General features: G+C 37.1%; 1 protein-coding gene across 3 annotated transcripts in view; it reads left to right on the top strand.

The window, feature by feature from the left end:
• The first annotated feature begins 8,505 nt into the window (after positions 1–8,505).
• The window catches only part of LOC103141501 (alsin-like), a 33,005-nt gene continuing 14,659 nt past the window's right edge, over positions 8,506–26,851 (top strand). For 2 of the 3 annotated variants that reach the window (XM_007557173.2, XM_007557172.2), the window contains exons 1-21: positions 8,510–8,738; positions 10,294–10,488; positions 11,523–11,683; positions 12,748–12,972; positions 14,193–14,383; positions 14,462–14,494; positions 15,302–15,502; positions 16,400–16,518; positions 16,632–16,870; positions 16,962–17,049; positions 18,513–18,682; positions 20,309–20,465; positions 21,281–21,377; positions 21,570–21,647; positions 22,784–22,990; positions 23,957–24,128; positions 24,205–24,400; positions 25,298–25,363; positions 25,544–25,703; positions 25,845–25,976; positions 26,623–26,751. In XM_007557173.2, the coding sequence (XP_007557235.1) occupies positions 10,469–10,488; positions 11,523–11,683; positions 12,748–12,972; positions 14,193–14,383; positions 14,462–14,494; positions 15,302–15,502; positions 16,400–16,518; positions 16,632–16,870; positions 16,962–17,049; positions 18,513–18,682; positions 20,309–20,465; positions 21,281–21,377; positions 21,570–21,647; positions 22,784–22,990; positions 23,957–24,128; positions 24,205–24,400; positions 25,298–25,363; positions 25,544–25,703; positions 25,845–25,976; positions 26,623–26,751 (2,841 nt within the window). In that variant the 5' untranslated portion in view covers positions 8,510–8,738; positions 10,294–10,468. Of the gene's footprint in view, positions 8,739–10,293; positions 10,489–11,522; positions 11,684–12,747; positions 12,973–14,192; positions 14,384–14,461; positions 14,495–15,301; positions 15,503–16,399; positions 16,519–16,631; positions 16,871–16,961; positions 17,050–18,512; positions 18,683–20,308; positions 20,466–21,280; positions 21,378–21,569; positions 21,648–22,783; positions 22,991–23,956; positions 24,129–24,204; positions 24,401–25,297; positions 25,364–25,543; positions 25,704–25,844; positions 25,977–26,622; positions 26,752–26,851 lie in introns of all 3 variants that reach the window. The other variant, XR_001662749.1, reaches the window with a different exon arrangement.

Here is a 26,851-nt window from a genome sequence, read left to right as displayed (position 1 = left end):
AGAGTAAATAAATCAAACACGTCAACTCTAGCAGCCAGGAGCAATGTGCTGACTGACAGGGTGTTTTGCAATCAACGTTATATTGAGCTGGACACAGTTTTAACTCGTTTTATCAAAAGTAGAAGGAAAGAACAGATTGCAGTCAGCTTCATTTTTCATCATTTTGTCTCATCTGAGGTGGGTAGAGTAGCCAAAAGTTGTACTCAAGTAAGAAAAGCAATAAGAAAAAAAAAGTAAAAAGTAGAGTTTCAAGAAATTACTAAAATAAAAGAACAAAAAGGATATTAAAGTACTGAGTAACTCATAAAATCTGATTTAATATTTTAAAATGTTGCTATCAGGCAGTCAATATGTAAAGTTGTAATATTATGTAAATGTAAAGTAATTCTGGCATTTAAAAGACTACATTTAAAAAATACTACAATTAAGAATATGACAGGATATTAGGGCTGTTAGAAAAAAAGGAGAAGTAAATTTCCGTCAAAAAAATCTCAGTAATTTTCTATGAGAAAAAAATTCTGAGATTTTTTAGAAAAAACATCTGAGGTCAAACTCAAAATGTCAGTTTTTTTCTAGCTAATTTTGGGCTTTTCAAACTCAGTTTTTCTGAGATTAATCTCAAAATTTCTGAATTGTTTCCATGGAAATTTACTCTTCCTTTTTTTTCCTATTTACTTTGGCCCTTATACACCATATAGTAGAAACTGTTTTCAAATAAGATTTTTCATTACAATATACATAAATTAGTATTTGTAGTAGGTAATGTTAGTCTTACTGACCTCCTAATACTATCAGTAGATAGAAAATGACATTAGAACAAAAACGTTGGTGTAACAACATGATGTCTGACTTTACCATAAACTGTAGGTTTGTGTCTGTCTTTACTAGATGAATTATTTTTGTTCTTTCTTCATTAAAGTTACTTCTATCTAGAAATTTTGCTCAAGTAAAAGCAGCAAAGGTTGAAATGAATATGGCTCAAGTAAAAGTAAAAAGTATGGTGCAGTAAAAGTACTTCTAAAAGTAATTGTTTTTCTAAAACTTACTCAAGGAAATGTAACTCTTACCTACCTGGAGCTCAGCTTGGGTTGCTAGGTGACGAGCTGGGCTCAGCTTGGGTTGTTAGGTGACAAGCTGGGTTCAACTTGGGTTGCTAGGTGACGAGCTGGGCTCAACTTGGGTTGCTAGGTGACGAGCTAAGCCTCCAGTTTTTTTGGTATTTATCCCAGAAAGAAAAGCTTTTTCTGTCCCACTATTACAAATGTAAACATATGAAGTTTGTTAAACTCTACATTGACTGACCGGACCCAAGTGCTATTGGATAGATGAGGTTAAGTAAGTATGGAGATCGACAAGTGTTTTTTATGACCCACAATCTCATGAAAGGTGCTGACATAAAATGGGAGGTTAAAGTTGACCTTCCCTGCCAATATTATGCCACCGAGGTGGTAACAAACCCGTGACAACCATCATGTTACAGTATGATGAAGTAATGGTGCAAAACCAAAGAGAGCAGCTGCAGGTGGAGTCCAATGTATCCGAGCCACTAAATCAGCAGTGTCAAACAAACTCATTTTTATTTTGGGTAAAATCCAAATCATAAATGCTCTTAAAGGGCCAGTTGTGCCAGAATGTATTGACAAAACCCATTAACAAACTATTAAAATATCAATGAATTCTTAAAATTAAATGATATTGAACATCTTTTCAGTCCCTTCTGGGTTTCATGATTGTTTTGTGATTTCTTTGGATTAAAAATCAAAGTGTTTGTGGTACTAATTTGGAAATATTTGTAATATTTCCAGTTGCATTTATTTATGTTGGTAAATGTCACTTTTTATTATTTGCTGTACAGATCATGGACTATAATCTGACATCAATTAAGGCTTAGGCAGCTGTTTAGTACAAGTAAAGTTTTTGACAATTTTTGAGAAAAATCTGCAATAAGCTCCCAATTATGTATTAATGCAAAAAAAGTACAGGGTTTTGTTGATTTTGCATATCAAAATCAACAAATCATGAATCATGAATTTCCATGATAACTTGCAAGAGATTGAAGGGACTGATAGATATAGTTTGGCAGTAAACAGATAAAAACTACATTGATTTGATTGATAAATATTTTATTATAGTTATAGTTATATTTTAGATAGTAATATTTTAGCACATTTAGTGTTAAGGCTAAAACTCACAGGGCCTCATAAAAAGCTATGGCAGGGCCGGATCTGGCCCACGGGCCTCAAGTTTGACACATGCGCAACAGATGGTCCTCCACTGGCCATGTGATCTGACAAATACTTTGATTGGCATGACCTGATGCAGATAATAACATTATGTGACATTTATCATATAAATATTGCTCAATAAATGCTGGAAGTTGTTATTCATTCATGTTGGTTCTGCAATCCCAGCTGCATACATCTAAAGCTCACGATTTTGGTTACTTGAGTGGTGTAAAATTAGAAAGTGGAATAAAACGCGCTCCAAACCATATTGCCATATTACACCAGAATAGTTCACCAAACAAAAAGTCGGTATTCATTAGTTAATATATACGCTACAGGCTTAAATCCAATAGAAAACCTTTGAGGTGATTAGCTTTTTTATGTTCCTCCCCTATAAAAGTAAGAGAAGACATTAAATGAATTAAATGAAGCACAAGTGGGCTAAACTTTTGGATTTAATTGCAATTTTCACAACTGCCATCCAATTTCTTTAAATTTTGTAATTGTTTTTCACCTACTATCGTTCTGAGGAATAAACTTAAACCCCATGATAGCTGAAACAGTCCCAGTTTTCTACCAAGAAGTCATTTAGTCAGTTCCAAGAGCCTGAACACTGAGATGCACTAATTTAATTTATTCTATATGCTACTAGCTTAATTAAATATTTAGAGCAGATATTTGTTTGGTTTACTGAAGAACCAGTAAACCACTCATCCTTAAAACACACAAACATTTACTAACCCAGGAGTATGAACACAAACCCACTTATTCTATAGATTTCCTGCATGTTCATTTGCTTCTTAAAGCCATATGAATTAAACTATTTTGCCTCAAATAAGTCTCTGATATTCATATTTTTATTAATACATGCTATTCTCCAAAAGCTCCTCCATGAAAGGCAGCTTTTTGTGTGTTTTCTGGTGAGTACGATCATGCCAAATTACCCAGTGCCTAAAATATTCTTTATCAAGCTCCAGACATGTGTTTTCAATGTTCTTTAAATATACTGCCTTTACACACACATATTGACACACAAAAACGCACATGCACAAGTATGATGCCAGATAGTTAAAAGAAAACCCCTCCCTTTATCCTCTGAATCACAGTTCAGTATATTTCCATTTTGTTTTCTCAGTATTTCGTGTCAGAGAAATTTAACAGACATTTACTAAGTTAAAACATGAGGCTTATTTGCTAAAATATTAAACTATTACCGAAACTATTTTCACAAAGAAACAGTTTTACCAAACAGTCACAGTAATAATTCTTGGAACAGAACATTTGCATAAAGTAAAATATCAAGCACCATTCATTCATTCAAAAACCATGAATGAATGGCTTTCCACAGAAGGGACGCATGTTCGTGTGAGCGCAGGACGCTGTGGTCAGTAAGTCACTCTTGCTGCGTCTCTGTGGCCTGGCTGTAACCCTGCATGGGTTTACCCACCCACACATGCACACACGCAGCCTCTGCAGCCTTGTAAACCCGGGTTGTGTTGTTTCCAGCAGCAGTAATATTTTACGAGAGCTCGGTAGGAGAAATACAGGCTGCTCAGGTCACGACATGAGGTTATAAGCATGTCTGCTTTTGAGGGTTCTATCGAATTTGGGTTTTTGTTGTTGGTATTTCTCAGATGCCAAGTTACTATACGTGCAAACATTTTAAGTTTGGCATGCTCCAGATATTTTTTTTAGAGAATGAGAGGCTTTATTGTAATCCTTTAAAACTGTTTTGAAAAGTTCTTCAGGCTTTGTGAAGGAGAGTGGTTCAAATGGGAAGATGAACAGCATCTTTAAGTCATGCCTGATAAAAATAAATACAAGATGCATCATGTACTTAGTTTATCATATTAAATTAAATTAAATTAAACCTTTATTTAACCGGATTATAACCAATTGAGATCAAGATTTCTTTAACATGGGTGACCTAGTCATACACATCATAATAGGGAACAGCAATAACAAAAATAGACACTAAAAATTTATAAAATCCAAACAATTTGACAAAAAATGGTTGTTGTGACACTAATAATGTCAAATGTAAAAACACAAGCACTGTTGACAAGATTTCCTTTGTTCTTTGCATTTTTGTAGGCTAATGATGCTATTATCATAGATAGCTAGAAGCTATTAGCTTAATTACGATATATAACACGTTAGCTATTACTTTTAGCTAAATTGGCTAACATCTAACTTAACCTAGAATAGACATGCTAGTTATTAGCTGGTTTAGCTACAGGTGTATAGCTAACTTATCATACTTTATGGTAATTTAGAACTAGTCTCTTCGTGCTCAGAAGTTGGATTTTACGAGTTACCAGTGGGAAACTACCAGATCTAGGAGATGAAAACAGCTTTTGTATTTAAAATTGTGCGGCAGTAGCCAATATAAACTATAGGACCTGTGATGGTTTGTATCTCTTTAAACAAGAGGAACACACAGTGCTCTCTCTATATCTTGTTTTACCTTCAAGTTAAGAGAAATGTATTATTATTAGCTTGTATTGCTAATAGCATTCACCACTACAACATTTAGCAAATACAGTTGTTTTCTAAGATGTGATTACCAGATTCCAAGACTTCTGTAATAGCTTTCATGGCTAAGGGCTAGTGGCAATAGCTATTACCCCGTAGCCAATTAGCCTATAGATAACTGACTGTACATAATAGCCATGAGATTGTAAGAAGTTTACAAATAACCAACTTACAATTCATTAGAAATATGTTACCTATCTCTATAGAGTTTGTTGGTGCTAAAATAAATTATTTTAAGTCTCAAACTGTATTTTTCTTGGTATTTCAGAAAATTTTTCAAAACGTGGACAAGGTTTACTGAGCCTTGATGATTCAGCTTTTTAATAAAATCCCTTGATAATGGTCAGGTGTTGCCAAAAGTGAATGAAACTGGAGCCAAAGTCTAAGGAAATCATTTAGAAAGTCCCAACCCTTTAGAGGCATTATTATTAAATAACCTTAAATGGTTATAAAACACTCTAACTTGGGATGATGCAAGATTCTTGCACATTGTGTCAGATTTTAGATAAATGGCAACCAATGCTATTAATGACTACATAATTTCAGGCTCTTAATTTCTCACACAGCCCTCAGTTTCAAAGGTTCAAAACACTCTTGTTTTAGAATCTACTGATCTAACTGGTTTGTACAAATCTGATCAGCTCTTGTTCTTTAAAAGACATTGTTAAAATTTGAGATGACCACACCCACGATGATTGAAAGCATTTACGTTGACATTGAATATCAGATGACCTGGAAAAAAATAAATGAAATAAGATCATATCAGTAGCTACTGCCAACAGCTTTGCTCTTTTAATGTTCAATGTTTGGATCCAACACAAGAAAAATATTAAATGTTCCTTGTCTGAAATACCAGCCGTTGCTAATTTTTTTTTCCCTCTCTCTGTTTTAAGAGTTGTTGTAAAAGTCAGAGCCAAAACCTGCTGGATGCTTTTATGTAGAAAACACTAAAATTGCAAATAAGAGCAAATCACGAACATGGGTAAATAGAAAAAGAATGGGGAAAAACAAAAGAAGAGAGGGAGGAGAGATTAACTTGTTTCTTCATTAATATTAAAAAAGTACTCATTTAAGCATTAGGCTGTCTTTGTTAAAGTTCAGCACAACACCACAATATTTTAATGTTTGACAATATCCTGCATCATAACTTTATTTCTGCCATTGTAACAAACCAAACCGTGTGAAAATCAGGTAAAAACTGAACTTAATTGTGCTAATTATCTGATCCACAAAGTGCCGTAAGAACAGTAAAACCCGAATCTTCATGTGAAGAATGACTTCGACCAATTGGATGTGAGATTAGCTCAATGCTGATCTTCAGTAATCATGAGGTCACGAGGTCACGGCACCAGGTGTAACCCGTCTGTGTTCGTCTCAGGTCCAGTAGGTCGACTTCACGACAGACACATTCAGGTTCTCTGTATTTATTCTAACAAAAGAGGAAATCAAGTTGGTGGTTAACATCAGTCCAGCAGCTTCTGCCCCTCAGTTACAAACAGCAACTGAAAAAAGGGGGAGGAGCCATCAGTTACCGGTTGCTACGGTAACCACCAACTGCCAAGAGCAACAGAACGTGAAACACCAGTAAATGTCTGGAGAAAGAACTTGTTGACTAAACAAAATAAATAAAAAAAATAAATACATTTTGATAAACTTCACATCGATAATATTGTTAAAATAACACCCTGTTACACATGCGGCTTGCTCAGTACAAATAAACGCCGTTGGGGCGTGTGACATCAACCAAGATGGTGGCCATGCCACCAATACTTTATCTGTTCTAAATTGTTTAGTCAGAAATACTAGATGGGGCAAATTTAAGCAAAAGGTCTCAAGGATCCCGATCAACTCTACTGATAAGCAATTACGCCCGTGTGCAATTGTTACCATTAACCATAAATGTATATAGATAATAAATAGATTGGTCATTTTTTTAGCCAAATATAATGGAGTTAAGGACTTTAAGTAATTATACTGTTTGGTTCTCAGTAGGACATACAATTTATTACTTATTTATCTCAACATATTGTAATTGTGATATTTGTATCACCTAAGAAAAGAAAACATTTTTTTTATCTAAGGAGTTCTGGTAAGTTCACTTTAAAAGTCCTGTTTGGACATTAATTGACAGGTGAAATGTGTTTGTAAGCGTTTTGGTTTTTCTATTTTGGCACCTTTACTAACCTTCTGGAGGCCAGTGGGCCAAAGCCCAGTCCTAAAATTGTACATTAGTCCTAATATCGGTAAAAATACAAACTGTCATTTTTGAAAAATAAAAGAAATCAAAAGTATCTTTATCAAAGTAGACTACTCTTAATAAACCTACAGTCTATAAGACAGTCAGTCATCATGAAAAATCACTGATGATATTATGATTTATTACTTGTTGACAGACAAAATATTTATGACAAACGTTTATTTCCACAGAGCAATTTGTAGGAGCATTACATCAGAGGATCGCCATCTGAGGCATGCCTCCAACCATCACATCTTTTCCCAGTTCCTCTCTGTGGAAGTCATTTCTTTACATGTTCCTCAGTAGATTAAACTTTTTAAACATAGTATAGCCTCATTTGTCTTCATTTTGAAAAATACTTACTGGTAGTATAAATATCGCCAATTATGTTTGTTCTATTTAAGCAGAAACTGTTATTAATCATAATTCTTGTCATTTTACCATTATCTAATCTATAACATTAAACCTGAGAAAAGCAATTAGTATCAAATACTTCCACTTTATTTTTCCAACCATCAGTCATTTTGATGAAAAATGATAAAAATGCCTTAACTCTTATTCATTTAGTTTTGATTACCCATTCATTGGATCAAATCTTAGCTGAATTTGTTCATAAAAGTTTTGGAGCTGGTTGTTTTAGCTTTTTAATTTTCCCCAAGTTTTACTAATTTATAGTTTAGCATTGAATGGCAAGTATACATAAGTATTTCCTTGTATTTCCTCCTGTTTATTGTCAAAAATGTGTTGTGTCCTATCTGAGTGCTTTGCAGCTCAAATGAGTGAGACCTCTGCTGTTCAGATGCATACATTACTAGTCTATTGTGAAAAACAAATAACTCTAATGGATAATTATCTAATTTATTGGATAATTTATTGGTATATGTGGTACACTTTACAAAAATTAATTAAATGTTCAAAGATCTACTATTGGTATGGAAAATCTATATCTGTGGTTCAATTTCCAGGATAAAGTATTCATTTTTGTTGTTAAATATTAGAGCTGAAATGTTAATGTCTTTGTTATAAGTCCTGAAAAAATATCCAAAATATAACAAAATGTTTTATCAGACTTTAAAGAATAAACCTTAGTAAAACACTATAAATAATACAGTGTAATAAGAGTCTCTAAACAAAGTTTATCAGAACACAGTAAGAGGTAAAATAGTAAGGTTTTGTTTATGATACTGAAATTACAGGATTTGTTTTGAGATTTAAAAAATAGCCTTAAGTGGCTGATTTGTTTTTTTGGTAAATCAAAATTGTGTAAATTAAACTTAAAAACAAGGCAGAAAACAAATTCAAAACTTTCTATTATAATTTTAACTTTAGCTTTGTATTTTAGCCTGATCCAATTAAGAATACCACAGCTCTTGAAATTGAATCAGAGTATGCCCTCTTTCGTAGAATAGAATATCTCTACAACTGACGGCAGTAAGAATCGCTTCGGAGTGGGACCTCTTTCGTACATCTTCGCTTTTCTGTCACAGGCTCATCAGCGGCAGTTTCAGGTGTGTCGTCACCGCGATGTTTGTCCCTGCGCGGATTCCATCGCACAGTTTGTCGTCCCTCCGAGCAACATCCAGTCTACTTCTGCTTTCTGAACTCCTGCACTGATTTAAATATATTAAAATTCATTAGCTCGTCGTATCAGCGGTGCCAGTCACACCAGATTATCCGGACTTACTGAAAGGAGCCGCGTCAAACAACTTCTTCACTTCCAGCCGAGTTTGATGGAGTCGCTGGTAAGTTTAATTAGCCTGTTTAGCTTCGGTAGCTGCGTAGCCGCTCAGTTAAATCGCTATTCGACTGTCGAATATATTGAAAGACATCGTTTACTTTCTATTGAATTAGCAGTGTGCGAATACAGTGAAAGTGGATAGAAAGAGAAAATGTTTGTTTCTGGTCTAACACTGTAATACGCATGTCTGTCAGCAAGTTCAGAGTGTGAATGACTAACAATAAATAAATCAGCGGTGTGTTTACAGAGCATCCTGCATGAAGATAAGAGAGAGGACAATCACAAATCTGTTTCCTTCACTTTAACTGGATCTCTGTGCAGAGTTTGAGTTTGAAGGATTAAGACTAAGCAAGACTATTATGAATTCAACAACTATTTACAAGACATTGCAAGGACGGAATTTAATGTATTGGATTTCGTTTAAAAATCAAAAATCTGGTATGTAATTTAGTCCTTTTTACCTTTACACTTAAAAAAAAGGTAAACAGACTCCACCTTCAGTCAACATCAGTATCAAAACAAACTACATAATGACTCTTTAGTGGGTACAGGAAAGTTTGACCATTTTGAGTACAACATGGCAGCATCATGCTGTGGGGATATGCTGCGTTCCAGTTGTACACAGAACTGGGGCATTCTGACACCCCAGTCACCTGGAAAAATCACCTGCAAGTCAAATTTCCCACCAGGAAATCGGGAGCAACTCTGACTGTCCTGAATATGTTTTGTGTTTCAATATGGCCGCTTTTCAGATCAAAATAGTATGATTTTTTTTGGAAACATGTTTATTTTACGAGACACACATGTAAGGGAAAATAAAATAAAATCATGTAGAGCCTGCAGCTCTAATTAAAAATGGTTGCTTATGGAAAGTGAAACTGAAAATGATGTTTGTAAAAGTACTGCAAGCAATGTCTATGGGTGCCGCCACATTGAAATTCTGACACGTTAAACAGTTGTGAGAAAGTGGTCTTCTTCTGCTTGTTTAATTGCAGTTAGGAAGCAACTTTTTGGTGCATTGCTGCCATTTAGATGCTAAATACATATTAGGTATATTTATAAATTACTAAATTAACTAAATAAAACATATATCCTCTACATTAATGTGATCTTTTTAAGGTACCCGACCAAAAAAATAACATTCCGAACTGGAAACTTTGTCCAAGGGAAGATGGTCAGTTTAGAAAACCTCCTGAATAATTAAACATGGTGATGGCAACATAATGCTGTGGGGATAGTTGTCTTCATAAGGGGTTAGGAAATGTGGACAAACCTTAGAAAACTTGTTGGAAGTTACAAAAGACGAGGGATTTGGTGTTCGCACACCATTCAATTAGGTGGCGCTTTAGGATTGTTGCTAAGAATTGTGGGTAAATATTTTAGTGTTCAAATGTTCTAAGGTGGTTGACAAAAACCCCAAAAGACTTGTGCGAAGTGCTGAATATTAATCTTTTTTTCTCTCTGATTTTTGATTGTTAAAAATCATTGATTGATTGCAAGATGTGTTAAAGTTATGGATGATTTTGACAAGGTCTTAATCTGTCTTATCTGTTGAGCAGAAGTTCAACAAACAAGAACCTGGATCCAAATGAGCAGAAGAGGCATCAACTCAGGACGGAGGAGGCTCCTGTCTTTATGTCAGCTGAACGTAATCAGAAGAGACAACAGATGAGTTTTGAGTAAAATGTTCATAAAGGTGCCATCGCCGTGCTGGAGCTCTGAGAGCATGAAGTGATGGAGAAACCAGAAGGAAGGTGAGGAAACCATGACAATCTGTTTCCCCTAGTGTTCAAAACAAAATCACCATTTTTAAAAATCAGATGGATCCCTCATCTGCTCTGTTAGGCTTCAGTTTTAGTCTTAAAGAGTTACTTTTAATTGGGTTTGTGTATTAATGCCGGTTCACAACAAAAGCAAGCCTTTTGTTTCTATATTTCTGAATGATAATGTGAAAAAGTCTGCTATAAAGTGTTTTGGACTGACTGTATCAACTTTCCTAACAATTTTCTATCATCTACTGATACTGTGCTGATGTGTTTATGTGGCTACAACAGAGTCACAACCTGGAGCTGTTTTGTTTTTGTTGTATCTCGTCTTTTATGTCCCTAAGATGTTTGTGGACCGCATCCTGCAAGTTTGAATTGAAAAATGATTTTTTTTATCTATCAGTTAATCCAGTTCTCTTTGTTAAATGATCTCCTGTAAGTTGTGAAATGTTTTTCATTTATTTTACAGAGCAATGAAGCGTTTTCTGACATGGCTAGTAAGATTTCTGATATTTTAATTTTAAACAGGCTTTTTGCTTTACTTTAGTCTTAGACATAGCATTAATTTATCCCCTGAGTTTAGGAGCTTGTAAATTAAGGTAAAAATATATTAAAAATCCTTAAGAGAGTTTAAAGTTATGTTCTCTTTCAGCAAAAATAATCAACATGGCTCAGTTTTTTTTAACTTTGTGATATATTAAGAGAATAATTTATAAATTTCCCTTTTACATGATTGTGATTCATGTTTGCTATCATTCAGACACGTATAGCGACCGTTTGAGTTTTAGATTCGTTTTCTCTAAGAAGTGTGTTGGCATGTCTGGGCGTGCAGATCCCATATAAGCCTTTTCAACTTTAGGGATTAATGAGATGGTATGCTAACTCCTTTATCTCGTCAATCTTTCACTTTCTGATGGCTTTCTCTTTCTTTTTGTCTGTTTTTCATGTCGTAATCAGCTGCGATATTTGCTCTAACTTTGCGTTCAGTTAAATGCCAGAGTTTGTTGTTTCTGTGCCGGCAGCCCTGCGGATGAGAGAGGCCTCCAGCCTCCGGACAGAGGCCTCCTCCATGTCTGGCCTTCAGGAGGAGGAACCCAGCAGCTCTGCCCACAGACGGTGCTGCTGTCCAGGCCCGTAATGCACATCTCCCTGGGAGAAAACCACGGCATCCTCCTGGCACAAGGTGCGTTTTTAATGTAAACTTTACTACTTAGGGACTCATCTTGGAGTAATGCCAAGATCTTGATTTTTGATTCCTAATAAAAGTTTTGGTCATTTAAGAACGGTGAGACACTGGGCTGAATAAATAGAAACGTTCCATGATCTTCTTTGCTGATATAATGGAGAGAAATGAAGATATTTGTATTTACGGTTGAAAGGATTAATTGTGACGAATCGATTATTAAATTTTCAGAAAATGAAACACAATTTATATAAATTCAAATTGACTAAAGGATTGATAAGTTATTGCATTTTAAGCAATAAGATGTTTGTTTTCTTATTTAAAAAATAAATTGAATGATTTACATCATTAATGTACTTCTAATATTGCATAAGACAGGCTTATGTGTTTAATTAATTGTAGCAAATTAACTATATGTTGATGATTAATTGCGATTAATCGTCACCATAATTGATTTCTACAATAATTGTTAGTTACTTTTAAAATTGACTTTTAATTTTAAAAGTTAAAAACAACATTACTGCTGTCAGTCTGCGGTTAGCGACTATTTTAGTAAAAAATTATTCTGACAATTAATCAATTACTCTAAGAAATTGGCACATTCTACAGATTCTTTTAAGCATTTTATGCAATATCAGAGATACAGAAAAAATGTAAACAATTAATTCAGTTCTTTTTTTTAAAAATAAGAATATAAACATTTTATTGCCTAAAATGCAATTACAGCATTGCTTTAGTGTACGTTTGATTATTTGTAGAAAATAATGCATCTGCAGCTAAAACATACTTCTGACACCAACATGTGAAAAACTATTTCTGCTTGACTTAACATCAATACAGTGTAAAGCTGATCTATTGATTATTTTTATTTGGATTTTTTATTTTTTTTTGAGATGACTGGAATCATTTTTAGTTCCAATTACTTCAGTAATCGATTAATCACAATTACTCTTGATTAATTCGATTAATCATTCCATCCATAAAAGCAGGTCGTATAAATTGTACATTGTGTTAAATCATTTGCTCTTCTGTCCTGCAGTGACTGGTTTGGTGTTGTTTTCCAGGGGGTCTGGTGTTCTCGTTCGGGGAGCTTTCCTGGAGGGGGGTGAGCGTCCCGGTGTCGGCTCCGGTGCTGGAGGCCTCGCTGCTGGGGAGGACGGTGGTCCATGTGGCCGCTGGGGGCTTCCACTGCGGCGCAATAAGCGAGCAGGGCTGCGTTTACATGTGGGGGGAGAACACTGCAGGACAGTGTGGGCAGACGGACAGAGCCTCTGTCACAAACACTACAGGTTTGTTTATTTCATCATGTCAGACCAGTTTTTGGCAAAAATGTTTGCTTTAAAAGGGCAGTATAGTGTGAAATCAATGTTATAATGTTATTATTTCATGCACGCTTGAGGAATCCCTCAATCTTCTGTGGCACCAATTCGGGGTGCATAAACCCAAAACTCCTCATTGGAGCTGTAGGCGAGCTTCCTCAGCTCCTGCAGACTAGCAGCAGTTAGCAAACACCTGGTGAAACTGGGTGGCCTTCTCAGTCCAAAGCTCCTGAGAACGTTTGTAAATGGGATAATGGAGGGCATTGCTATGATGACATACTGAAGGCAAAATGAAAGAGCAGGATCTTCTTAAAGAGACAGAGACGTCAATTCACAAAGTAAAATGTCTTTTATGTAATGTTTGATATATGTAGACTTGTCAAAATAACTCATTTTACTGGATGATAAATTGTTCCAGAATTTATTGCAATAAAAGATAATGTTGTTTTGAGAGAATTTTCAAGTAATATTTTGATAATAATTAAAGTTTACTCTCTTACAGACTAATAAAGTTTAATTTTGTAAATAACACTGCACATTGGAGCTGGAATGTGCAACTACAAAAAACAATAAATAAAAAGCATAAACAGATTATGATGGCTAAACAAAATGATCCTTCAAAAATATTAATCAAGATGGAAATTATTTGGCTCATTTCAATTTATAACGTAGTTAGTAGCTTATTATGACAGGCTTAGATATAAACAGCATTTTTTAATAACTGAAGATAACATATTTATTTACTTGTGCTAAAAAGTGGCACCAGAGTGTCTCTAAAATATAATTTCATTAAATGCCTTTTCGTTTCGCTTCATTTATTCTGCTTGTACGATGCGCAGTAACTCTGTCTGCACTGATGAAGATTCACTCACCTCAGCATGCCGGATGCTTTGAGTGGATAATAAATTGAGCCAAAAATGATTAGTTCACTTCAACCACTCAGACTCTGGATGTGTCATTAAACTTTGAGTCCAAAGTGGTCGCGCCATCATTGAATATTGCTAGAAAAATGACAGAGATTTCATGGAAAAAGTAACGAACTGTAAAAATCTACACATTATCTAAAGCTGCTCCTCGAAATATTCAAAACACTTTGCTTTCATGACAGGAGTTGACGTTTAGAAGTTGAATTTGGTTGCTATATTTCTGCTTATTGAGGTAATAATAAAGTGAATGGTTCCCTGTGACAGTTCCCGAGCCGTGTCCCGTCACCGTGGTGGACAGTGAGGTGGTTCCTCCCGTGGTTGTTCGGGTCGTCAGCCTCGCCTGTGGATGGGAGCACAGCCTGGCTCTGTCGGCCCAAAACGAGCTGTGGGCCTGGGGGAGCGGCTGCCAGCTCGGCCTGGTCACCAACACCTTCCCTGTGTGGAAACCTCAGAAGGTATCCTCAAGGCTGAACATCAGTTCCTCTTATATTTGATTTTATTAATCAGATTCTCATTGTTATCCGTCTGTGAAGGTTGAACATCTGGCAGGCAGACATGTGATTCAGGTCAGATATATGTTTGTTGTTTTTGTGCAATATGTATAAAATGCTTTCCTGTCTCTGAGGGTGTTTTCAGACCTGATAGGCCTGTAGAATCGGTTAGATTGGGAACCAAAGCTGCTACATTTGATACATTTTCAGCTGATACAGTTTGGTCTCACACTACACCTCCTAGCCTGTGGTGGCGCTGCACCAAGAACCACTGAAGGAAGCAACATGAAAACCTCTGAGGAAGACATTGAGCACATCTTACTTATTCACAAAATTTAAACAAAAATGAAGTGGCATCAGATTTAAGTGGTTGTAGGATTTCACTTTTTTCTTTGTTAAAAGAAAATGAGTAGTTTCTCCTGCTAGACAAACATGTTAGTTTTGGTTGTATTTACCCAGAATGCCTTGAGCTATAGTCCACTTTCTGCTTTTGGAGCGATTTCTGGTTCACTTGCATTCATATATGCATTGGAACTGCTAGGTTTTTAGGCAGACTACAGTTTGTTTTTGGTCCATGTCAGAGTTTGACTGTTGCTCCCCAAACCAACCAACTCCACATTTGTTTACATTATGTGAAGAAGTAAGTTGTGCTCCGTGTTTTCTTCAGATAATTTCCGGTCATTTCCTTCAGTTGTTCTTGCTGCAGCGCCTCCACAGGCGAGGAGGGAAACAAGTTTTTCAATTAGTTTGTATCGTTTGGCAGTGCAGTGTGAAACCAAATCAGACCAGCTGACCATGTAGCAAATGTTGCAACTTTGGTCCCCAATCAAACCAAGTCTGCTGGACCACCAGGTGTAAATGTTTCTGTTTCGTCTCTTGTAGGTGGCATGTGGTGCCTACCACAGCCTGGCACTTGTCCGCAGTTTACCTGCTCAGGACTTTAGCGCTCAGAGTACCCCGAAAATGAGGGAGCGGGGTCGGTCACCTCAGTGCCCGTTGGCAGACAGGGAGGAACTGGTTACAACCGATGATGCGGTCTACTGTCCGCTTGGGGTGGAGCTCTCTGAAGTCACAAGAAGTGAGGTAGAGACGCCATTTTTGTTTGCTGCAAGTTAAAGAGAGCAGCAGTTTCTTTGCTTTGCAACAATAATGGGCAATGAACTAATATAAGTCTGAAACGTTTGGGATATTTTGGTTTTATTACGATTGTGATTTGATTAAAGGGGCAGTATTATGTAAAATCAACTCTTTTGTTTAGCTTTAGATCATGTTGTAATATCATTACCTCATCAAAAACAAACCTGGAGTGTTACTTTGAGTCTTTCAAGCATGTTTGACAAATCCTTTAATCTCCATGGCAACAGAATGCCTGGTTGGACCAAGCCCCGCCTTCGAGATGTAGCTCCTCCCCCAATCAGCTCCTTCAGAATAGACGGTAGCAATTAGCAAACACCTAGTGGAGCTGAGCACCAGCTGATCTCATTACAGTCGCTGGTAAAAACTTTGTTACAGGGTTAATAGAGGAGCCATGTTGTGATGACTTCCTGAAGGCAGAGTTTCAGAAAGAGCAAAGGTTTTTTAAAGAGACAGGTGATATCTTACTAAGTCAAATATCTTTTTAAGTCATATTTTATATGTACAGCATTTTTAAAGCAACTGAAGGTGACATAGTTACTTTATTGTGCTATAAAATTGAACTATATGCCTTGAAGTTACATAGTACTGCCCCTTTAAACTGCAGATAACTGTACAACCTGTTGTTTTATTCAACCATCCACCTTACTGAGTGTGTTGGTGTTTTAGAAACAAAAAGAAATCCAGATTTTTCCAAAAAATTAAATCTTCAAAAAGACATGTAGGCAAATGTTGTTCTGGAGAGGCCTAGTCAAAGCCTGAATGTAGTGGATAATTTGTGTGAGGATATGAAAAGTGCTTTCATAGTTCTTATCTTTTGCTTCTCCTCTTTGATGTGCATTCCAGCCTTCTTCCCGGAGACGGGTTCCCAGGCTCCATCCGGCTGGAATGTCATCTGGCAGCAGCCGCGGCTCCTCAGCCAGTTTATCTTCATTCTCTGATGACAGCAGATCTAATCCTAAACAGTACCGTGTCTTTAAATATGTCCTCCATCTTCCATCTAAAAAAAAAGAAAGTGGTTTCTGACTGATGAGATATTTTTCCTTATGTCTCCATTTCCTGCTCTCTGAACCTTCAGGAGGAATTTCCCAGCATGCAGCAGGCTGGAGGCTGAGGAAAACAGAGCGGAGTGCGCATCGCAGACTGACGGCAGCCCTAAAGCTAATCCGGCGTCGGATTGGGCCGCCAACAAGGACTCCGCGTTTTCTGACGACCTGGAGCTCCAGAGTTTGCTTGATAAACTTTCTGTTCAGTCGGAGTCGCAAAACGCCACGGCGACGGGCGACACCGACTCAGTGAGCAGCCAGACCGGATCAGGTTCGGTTTGGATTTCTTTTTCTTACTCGGTTTTGGTTCTTACTTTCTTTCCTGTAATGCTTCCTCTTCTCTCTCTTAACCTTTCATCCAGAGGACAGCTGCATTTCTTCAACTCCGTCTTCAGATTTATTGACTTCAAGTTACAAAGATGATTCAAATTTCAAGATGCAGACAAACAAGTAAGATGAGCTTCAGCTGAACCATGACTTTCTGTCATCAGTATGAGAATCTTTAATGCTGTACAAAACAAGGTTCTGTGACCCGATGATCAAAACAGATTAATACGTTTAGTTGTTGCAGAGCATTTTATTGTTTAGAGCTCAGTTTATCAATAACATTTAATCAAGACTGCTCAGTCTGAGTGATTCCCAAAAGAGAAAAAGTCCAAATGATTCAATTGGATTTCCATGTTTAGGCTGAACACAGTAAAACCTTTTACACTGGTAACTTCACTTCTTCAGTTTATTTTTTTCATCATCTTTTGTTCAAAGCTTTTAAAAAATATTGCTAATATTTCAGTTTGTCAGAAGAGATGAACATTTTGCATTTGCTGTAAATGGATTATACTGTTTCCTGACTTTTTTCTGTGATCTGCAGTTTATATTTTATGAATTTATTTACTCTATTTAACCAAGTAAGTTGATTGAGAACAAATTCTCATTTTCAACAATGATCTGTTCAGACAACATTAAACAACATAATGTCATAAATCAGAGATAAGAATAGAAATGCAAAATTTTTGTTTGTTGTTTTTAATTCAAGAATAAAGTTGTAAGTTTGTGATAAATCTACATCAAACTGTGTTAAAATTAGGAATACTGAGCATCTTCTGAGGTTACAGTTGGTATTAGATTTACAAATAAGAAAATACTTAATCTTTTATCACCTCTGCATTAAATTATTGTCAGCCCAGGACTTTGAAACAAATTCTTTAAATGTCTGAATTCATTTAAAAGAAAGAACCACTTACGTGCTGAGCTGCTCACATCAGATCTTGATGAATCAATCAAAGCTTTTATCTCATTAAAACAACTTTTTTTCATAAACTTATGGCAGTATTGCGTCTTTGGAGCTGCTTTGGCTGCACCTTTTATGCCAATCCAACAATAACCTGCATATTTATGCACTGCTGTTTATGGATGGATGTTCAAAAGTCTCAAATATTCATCTATCTAAAGTTAAGACCTTAAAATGTCTTAAATTAATAAAAATGTAAGTTGGCCTTATCACTGGTCATACATTTTATTGCGGTAGGACAATTTAATCTTGTGAATTATGTTGTCTTTTTTCTCGTGGTTCTTTTCAGTCAGGAAAACGTTTGACTCTTGAGGCGGTTGAGGCTACCGCTAACTAGCAGCTAATATATCATTTCTAGCTAGCTAGCTAAAAGGTGTAACTTTTGTCTTTGCCTCTGGATCATTTATTTTGCCAAACTATACGATGTTACCATCAGTTGGTGCAAAATAATTTTGGCACCACCACAATATAAAATTTAAAATTTCCATCATGATACAGGTCTTATTTTTCATTGATGATGGTCTTAAAAAGCCTTAAATGAAGCAGAAGCCCTGTATTTATCAACGACTGTCCCCTGGAAACAATCCATGCTTCAGTATCTGACCTTTGACCTTCCGTTCTGCAGCGGCGGGGCGTCTGCGCCGCTCTCATCTTCGCCGGTGTGTCTGGAAGAAGTTCGTCTTTGTGTGGAGAGGGAGAGGCAGGCGCTGCTCGGCTGCAGCCTCACAAACGCACACCAGAAGGGGAACGCGGCGGCGAGCGGCAGGCGCTCGCTTCCTGGAACCCCCACCCACGGTACGAACGGACGGGTGTGAACGGACGGACTGTTTATTTGGGAAAGTCGCTCATTTTCTTTTGCGATTTAGATGAAGGGATTAATACCTGAAGCCTTCGATGCTGAACCAGGAAGCCGGCACTTTCAATTAACAACTAAAAATATTTTTGTTTGAGAAATGTAAAAGTAAAGTAGAAAATGTTAATTAGTTGGGTAATTAAGCTCCATTTGGATTTGGTAGAACTTTGATCTGTTGATGGGACATAATTATGATTTCTATCTAGTTCTGCTCTCCCATTTCCGTGTTTGACCGTGTGTCAACAAACTGTTTTTATTCATTCTCTCTCCTGAGAAATTTTACAGCAGTTGAAGACTTTAAACCTGAACAGCTCACAGTTGAGAACAAATGTTTCCACTCCCTCCATTTTTAGGCTAAAGAGAACTGCTTCAAATTTGACCCTCATTTTGCAGAAACCAAATGAATTCAGTTCCAGTTTTAGTGCCTTCAGTTCATAAATCAGCTGGCAAACAGGGAGGATCGTTTGGTTTTAAAAAATAAGCAGGACCGGCAGATCAACTTCCCGTTTTCTGGGTTTCCAGAAGTTTCAGGATCATAAAAATGAAAGTCAGCCAGCAGCCTCACTTGTCTTTGCTTCTCTCAGCTGGTTTGATCGGCTCAATAATTTGTCAGTTTGTGTTTCTGTGAACTTCCTGTCAGCTGATGAGACCTCTGAAGATTTACAACCTAACCACAAATAACACAAACTCTTCAAAGCCTTCTGGTTCACATATTTTGTGAATGACTGTAGGGCTGAAACCATTAATCGATTAATTAATTATAAACATAATCTAGTATAGAAATCGATTCATCATTAACGAGAATGACTCAAAAAATGTAATTTGCTGAACAACACAGAGGAGATATTAATCCACAACTGTACAAAAAATATATAGTTTACATTTGAAATGATAAAAAACCCAAATATGTTTGACCTATAACTCCTCAAGTGGCAGTTTTAGCTCTTTCTGATTTAAATTGTCCAAAAAAGCTTGTTAAGCACCTTTTTCTATCCAATTATCAATCACTTAATACTCAACAGATTAGTCCATATTGATTTAAGTTTCAGATGCGTCCTTTGGACAAATGATCAAGCGTTCACTAAAGGATTGCTGTTTTCCATTTTAGGAAATAAATGTTTATTTTCTTATTTAATACAGGAATTAATTTATTAGTTTATTTGTATCTTTTAATTCTAATTTTATATCAAAAAAGCTTAAGTGGTTAAATGAAAAATCAGCAGAGTCTTTTTTTTCTCTGACATTGTTTGAATAATTGGTAGAATAATATTAGATAATCATTAGTTGCAGCATTAAATGACTGTTTACTGTTCAGGAAAGTTTTTTCAGTGAAGTTTTACACATTTTGATATTTTTATTATTACAACTGAAAACCAGTCAAGATCCATTTCTTTTTCTACCAAATTCCCGAGAGTTTTACTTAAATTGTTCTGGTAAATCCAGAAGAAACCATGACGAGGTTTTCATGGCTTCTGGAGGAAAAGCAGGCCCACAGCATGATGGATCCTAAACCCATCTGGTTTTATCTCGGTTATGAGCTCATGTCTGTGGGTTTTGTTTTCATGCAGGGTCGCCACGGAGACGCCGCCAGGCTGCCTCCGGGTCGCTCTGTGCTGGTGCAGCATCAGATGATTCAGGAGACGGGCTGCCGTCCCTGGAGACAGAAGTCTGGAGCTGGGGACGCGGGTCCGAAGGACAGCTGGGACACGGAGACCATCTGGCCAGGTTTGTTTTATGGACTTTAAACGTGACGTTATGTCACGTTTAAACAGGTTTATGAGTTCTACAAAACAGGTTCATTACATTTCTTGTACAAAAAATAAGATTTCAGTTTGCTCTGTTCTGCCTATTTTGAGCTCCTGTCAGAATCAGCTGACCAAATTTGCTTTAGTTCTGTGGAGGTTGCTAGGTAACAGGCTGGGCTTAGCTGGGGTTGCTAGGTAACGGCACAGGGCCCATGGAATGTGATTTAACAAAATGAAGATTTTTGAAAAGGCTCATTTTCCAGACACCAAAAAACATTAAAGTCTTTCCAACTGGGTGGATATTTTTTAAGCATTTAGGCTTTTTTTTTTTTTTTAAACAGTTGATGCCATTTATTGTATTGTATTTATTTTAAAATTTTTTAGTCATAATAAGAATTTTGATTTAATGTTGTAATGATAAATTTAAGTTAATGTTTTAAAAGAAACTGACACAACTGTTATTCAAATCATATTAAAAAATGTCTCTCTGTGCAGTTTACTGACGGCGTTTGTGGTGCCATGAATGCTGTGCCGTACAGTTACCTAAAGAAGTGATTAATAGTTTTTAATCAACATTTTTATCGTTCTCACAATAATACTTTAAATATTACCATTAAGTTTTAAATGTACATCTCTGAACTGGAGTTGAGACCCAGAGGAAATTACAGAAATGTGCAAAAAGTGAATTTTGCATCATAGATCCCCTTTAACACACTTGTTGCTTGTAGTTACATTCATATCCACGTTTTTCCTCTAACCTCTGCTGCTGTGGTTGTGTGTGCTCTGTGTGTTTAGGCTGCAGCCTTTGTGCATCAAGTCTCTCACAGGGCAGGAAGTGATCAAAGTTGCTGCGGGGTCCCACCATTCGCTGGCGCTCACTGCACAGTGTCAGGTAACAGCCAGATTTAAACATGCAGCCAAACCATCCATCAAACCCGCTCTACAGCTTTCATCCAAAGTGTAATTTGAGCTTAAAACGATTTGCTTTTATTGGTTTGTTAAATTAATTTGAGCTGATGGATGTTGTGAGGATTTGAAAAGTAAATTTGTGGCCCTATAAATAAATAATTCTTGTGTGTTGCAGGTTTATTCATGGGGAAGCAACCTGTGTGGACAGCTTGGTCGTGTCGACGGCCCCGTCACCGTACCTCAGTTAGCAAAGGTTTGGTCATTGATTCCTCTCTATACAGTCATATCAATGTTAGGCTTTAATCATTTAATTAATTAGTTAGTTGTTTTTCTGCTCTAGTCTAATGTAGCTTATCAAATACACACATATCCAGTAATATAGAGAAAAGTTTACCTCTGCAGAGAAACCACATGTTGTAGCATCCATCATAATTCTGGATGCATATTTGATCACTTTGTTTCATTAGACTTTACTAGATTGTTGGTTTCCTGGTAGGGACTTAACAGATTTCTTCATTTTTTAGCTTTTCTTGAACTCACTCAGAGACATTTAACCAAATATAATTAGGGTGTTTAATCATAATTTAATTATCAGCAAACTGTGAGTGTAATTTTGATCTTGTGTGGGTTAGAGAACAGTGTTTTGTCATTTGATCATATTCTCCTTTAGCTGAAGAACGGTCCAAATAAATCCTTAAAAATCCCAAAGTAAAGCTGCAGCATGTTGTTTTCGATGATCAGCCTAGTCGTAATGGCCACTGATAACGGCGGATAAACAGTTTTCCTGTAATGGTAAGCTGTTTCTCCACTATTGGAATGTTGACCAGCCAGTACATGAGGGTGATTGGCAGCGCTAATCATCCTCATGTAAATCCTCTCTGCTGCAACTGCTGTAAAAAGTTTAAAATGGAGACGAACAGCGTGGCTGGTATGACCTAAGCAGCTGTATCTGTGTGTCCCTTGGAGGATGTAAATGATTACTCTTTGAACTCTGAGATTTCCATAAACTTGTCAACAGAAAAACCTTGTAGATCTTGTGCATGGTGTGCTCTGCCATCAGAAAAACATTGTTGAGTTTCTGCCCGGCGACTGTTTTGTGATTGGTTGCTTCTGGTCTGGTTCGCTGCATTTCTGCAGATGTTAATAGCGGCTAAGGAAGGAGGTGGAGGAGACCGATGTTTTAATAGATTATCTGTTTCATAACAAACTGTCATGACATGGTGACAGCTTTAACAAATATGAAAAACAAACGTAGATTTAATTGAGTTTTTTCTACCGCAATAAATTGTTTTATGCTGTTAATGAGTGAAAATCTCCATCTTGATCAAAAGAAAACACATTTTTTTGATTTTCCTAAATCCACACTCGTTTCTTGGTTGGTTCCTGCAGCTGTCAGACGGCCTCCGGGTTTGGGATCTGTCAGCCGGTCAGAGCCACTCCCTGCTCCTGGCGGACGGCGACTGCGTCCAGCCGGTCCTGTTGTACTGCGGCCAGCAGAGCGAGTCGGCGCACAGCGAGAAGCTGCAGAGTCAGAGCTCCCCCCTCAAAACAAAGAGTTGCACGGAGAGACCTACGCTGCTGCCCTTCTGCATCGAGGTTCGTGGATTCAACGCACAACTCCAGGCTGTTATGGGTGGAGCGTTTTTCCAGTCGGGCCACTGAATGTGTATGGAGGAGGAATGAACTTAGAAGTCAGGAATACATGAGAAAACTGCAGAAACATTTGGAATAAAATGTGTTCGATACAGAACTCGTATATTCAGTGTTTTTGTTTCAAGTCTAATCTTTAAATAAAAACATCTGGGTCTAATTTTTTTAAAATCTACAGTTGATGATCTGTTTTGGCTTCATTTTTGTTCACTGAATACTCAAAGTGACAACAATCTGGTATCAAAAAGTATTTCCTTCTTTCTGTTATGTCTGCAACTAACAATTACTTTAGTTATTGATTAGTCTGACTAATCAGTCAGAATTTTAAAAAAGGTATGATCTGCAGGTTTTTCATTTAAACTCTTAAGTCTTTCTTATACTCAATTAGAAATACATTAAAAATGCAAATAAATTATTTTTGTAAATAAGAAATTTTTTTTCTTTCCTGAAATGCAATAATTTCTGCTGGGCTAACGTTAAGGCAGTGTGAGGCTGATCTGCTTTTAATAATTGGCAGGATTTGAACCAGGTGAAGCTAAAACTTTGTTACTTGAAGAGTTTTTGCTTAAATGTATTTATAGACAAAGATCTTTTTTCATCTTAAATACAAAATGTAAATATTTTTGTACAGTTTTGACTGAATTACAGCTCTGAGTGTGTTGCTGTTTTAGCAGATTGCCTTCTTTCGAGTCTTTACTTCCGTTAATAATTAATAAATTTATTTTTCTTCTTTTTAATTTATGTTTGTTGCTATTGTTTGTTTTCTTATCCAGTTATTTATTTTGTAGATCAATAAATTTGTTAGTCTGTAATATAAACAAAAGATGATTATTTCATAATCAATTAATCACAGTTAATCCGATTAATCGTTTAATCTCTAGTCTGCATACTCCTTGGTCTGTCTTTGTGCAGATGAGTTACATCAGCAGCGTGAGCGGCGGCGGCCGGCTCTGTGCGGCGCTGATGGATCACAACGTGATGGGTTTCATCGCGGCCATCCACGACCTGGCGTCCAGAGAGAGGCAGTTCTCCTGCTGGATGAACGACGTCCGGAGGGTCGTCATCGCTCCGCTGCGTAAAAAGGGTGCGGCGCTCTGCTGCTTCAATCAGAGGTCAAACCCAGGAACAGCAGAGGATTTGATGTGATTTATGTCCCACAGAGACGGCGTGTCAGACGTTGGGGGATCCATGCACGCACCTCTTCTTTGCACTTTGCGATAGTTTTATTCAGCTGAGCAAGCTGATCGGTCGACACGCCACGGCGCTTAGCTACTTCCTGCAAAACGCCCAGAGCCGTGATGTAACTTCCTTTCCCCTGCTGACACACTCTGAACTTTTCCTGGAGACGTATAAAAAGTAAGGATTTTATTAAGCCTAACTGATGAACAAATGCTGACTTTACTGCTAGTTTCATTTTCTATTTAGTGTTTATGCAGTCACTGATCACACAGACAGAAAAATAAATAAGTTTTAAAGGGGATACGTTATGCTAAATTCCCATTTTGCATGTTTTTATGCTGCCTTTAAAAACAACCAAAGCTCTTAAAAAAACACCAACCAGTTTTAGGCTTATAGGTTTTTGGAGTCTGGAAAATGAGACAATTCCAAAACCTCCCAAATGTTGAGTCACATTCAATAGTCGCTATGCCGTTACCTAGCAACCCCAGCCTAGCCCAGCCCCGTTACTTAGCAACCCAAGCGGAACTCCAGCACGTTTGGTCAGCTGGTTTTACAATTATATGTGCTGTACAATGGCTGCTGGAAAAGACAAGTGCTTTGTTGTTGACTTACCATACAGAAACCACTTGCTGCATTCCTGTTGGTTGTACAGGAGGCTCCACTTCTGCTTTCAAAGCAAATATGCAAATATATTATACAAATAATGTATATTTGCTCATCTGTTTGCAGCCATTTTCATGCGAGTGTAAACTTTGATTTTGGGGGCGTGGCTTACTTGGATTTAAAGTGACAAGCGCCCCTAAAACAGGAGCTCACCAGAGCCAAAACTGACCAAATTAAGATGTCATTATCTAAGAATGATTTTGTGCAAAAAATGTGATGAACATGTTTCGTTCAACCCACAGACCTAGCCTAACCTCACAGTAAAATTTTACACATCTTTAGCAAAGGATCCAGTAATTATAGTTAAATAAATACCTTTAATTTAAAATTGGATAAAATTCATCCCTTAGTGTGCTCTGCTCCCTCCATCTGTTTTGCTAATCAACATGAAATCTGTCTCTGTGCCTTTAGGTATTGTTCTGCAGTCGGCGACTTTCAAGTAATGGGTGGATTCCAGTCACTTCATAAACTCTCACTGTAGGCCTTTTTTTTACGTTAACTGTTTTCATGGGAGGAGTCCAACTTCCCCTGCTTGCCTTGCTGAAAACACTCTGAATCTTCTCTTTGTTTAACCAGAATTTGCTAAAAAAAAAATCTACTATTGCTGATTGTTTCTGATGCTGTAAAAACATGAAGTTGTTGTGTTTCTCCCTGCAGGGAGTGCTTGTGCGGCCAGCAGGCTGTTCTCTCCCAGCTGTGTGGATCAGACCAGTCTGTCAGCAAGGAGTTTGATCTGGTTTCAATGTTCTACCAGCCTCTGCAGCAGCTCCACCATTACAGCAGAGTCCTGCTCAAAATGGCTACATGCTATGACGTGGTGAGCACAAACTCAGTTTCACTCACTTTTACTACTTATTTTTATTATTCTTTCAGTTTTATGTTTCAGCTTTTCCCCATAATTCAGTAACTACAGATTTATTTACTGTAAGGTGTGTTGAAAGCCTGTTTCTCTCCCCAGCTCACTGAGGAGTATCAGTCTCTGCAGCAGGGCTGCAGTCACTACGACGCTCTCTCTTTGTCTCTCCTGAGGAAGAAGAAGGAGGCTGAAACCACACAGCTGTTCTGGAAAACTCATTCTGGCAAAACTACTGTGAGAACAACGCCTTATCAGTGACCCCCTTTTTCCTTGTCTGCTTTTGTTGGGAGTAGATATAACTCTTTGGAAACTTGTTCTGCTGAAGAGATTTTTTGTTTATTTTTATTTTTTGTTTGTTTGTTTATTTATTTACTATTTTCTGTAAGGATGACTGTTTATCTGCAGGTTAATTCACGTGAGAATTAACTTTGTCATTTTTTGCATCATATAGAAAACAAATTACGTTTCTCCTATCGTTTAAATTGAACCTATTATGCAAATCTCAAGTTGTGCACATTTCCATACTTTGTTGTTTTGGTTTCAACTGCTTCCAAAAACAGTCAAAACATCCAGCAGTAACTTAATGGTTTTTTGGTGTTTTGGAAAACACACAAAAAAAACAAAAACATTTTTGGTGTTTTCCAAAAATGTTCCAAAAACCTGTATATTTTACAGCTTTACAATGGCTGCTGGAAAAGACAAGTGTGATTTGTGTTGTTAACTTACCAGAAGCCACTTGTTGCATTCTAGTTGGTTGGGCAGGAGGCTCTACTTCTGCTTTTCAAAGATGTACAGCATTTCAGAAAAAGAGCATCACACATCTGTGGTAGTTTGATCGTCTAGGTCTGCCTTAGCCAACAGGTGAATGTTTGTTTTTCAGGAGAGTCTGCGTCTGCCACAGCGCCGTGTCATTTGTGAGAGCAGCAACAGATCTCTGACTCCTCAGTTCGCCGGCCGCTTCTCCAATCACTGGTTTATCCTGTTCAACGACATCCTGGTGCACACACAGGTACCCAAATTAAATGCCTATAAGTTGCTTCTATAAATCAGAATGCATTTATTGCCAGAACGTTTTGCTCATTTAAGGTTTAGAAACAGGGCGGTGTGTT

The sequence above is a fragment of the Poecilia formosa genome, unplaced genomic scaffold, assembly GCF_000485575.1.
Source record: "Poecilia formosa unplaced genomic scaffold, Poecilia_formosa-5.1.2 Scaffold84, whole genome shotgun sequence".
NCBI classification, from domain to species: Eukaryota; Metazoa; Chordata; class Actinopteri; order Cyprinodontiformes; family Poeciliidae; genus Poecilia; species Poecilia formosa.
This window is presented reverse-complemented; position numbering and strand designations above follow the sequence as displayed.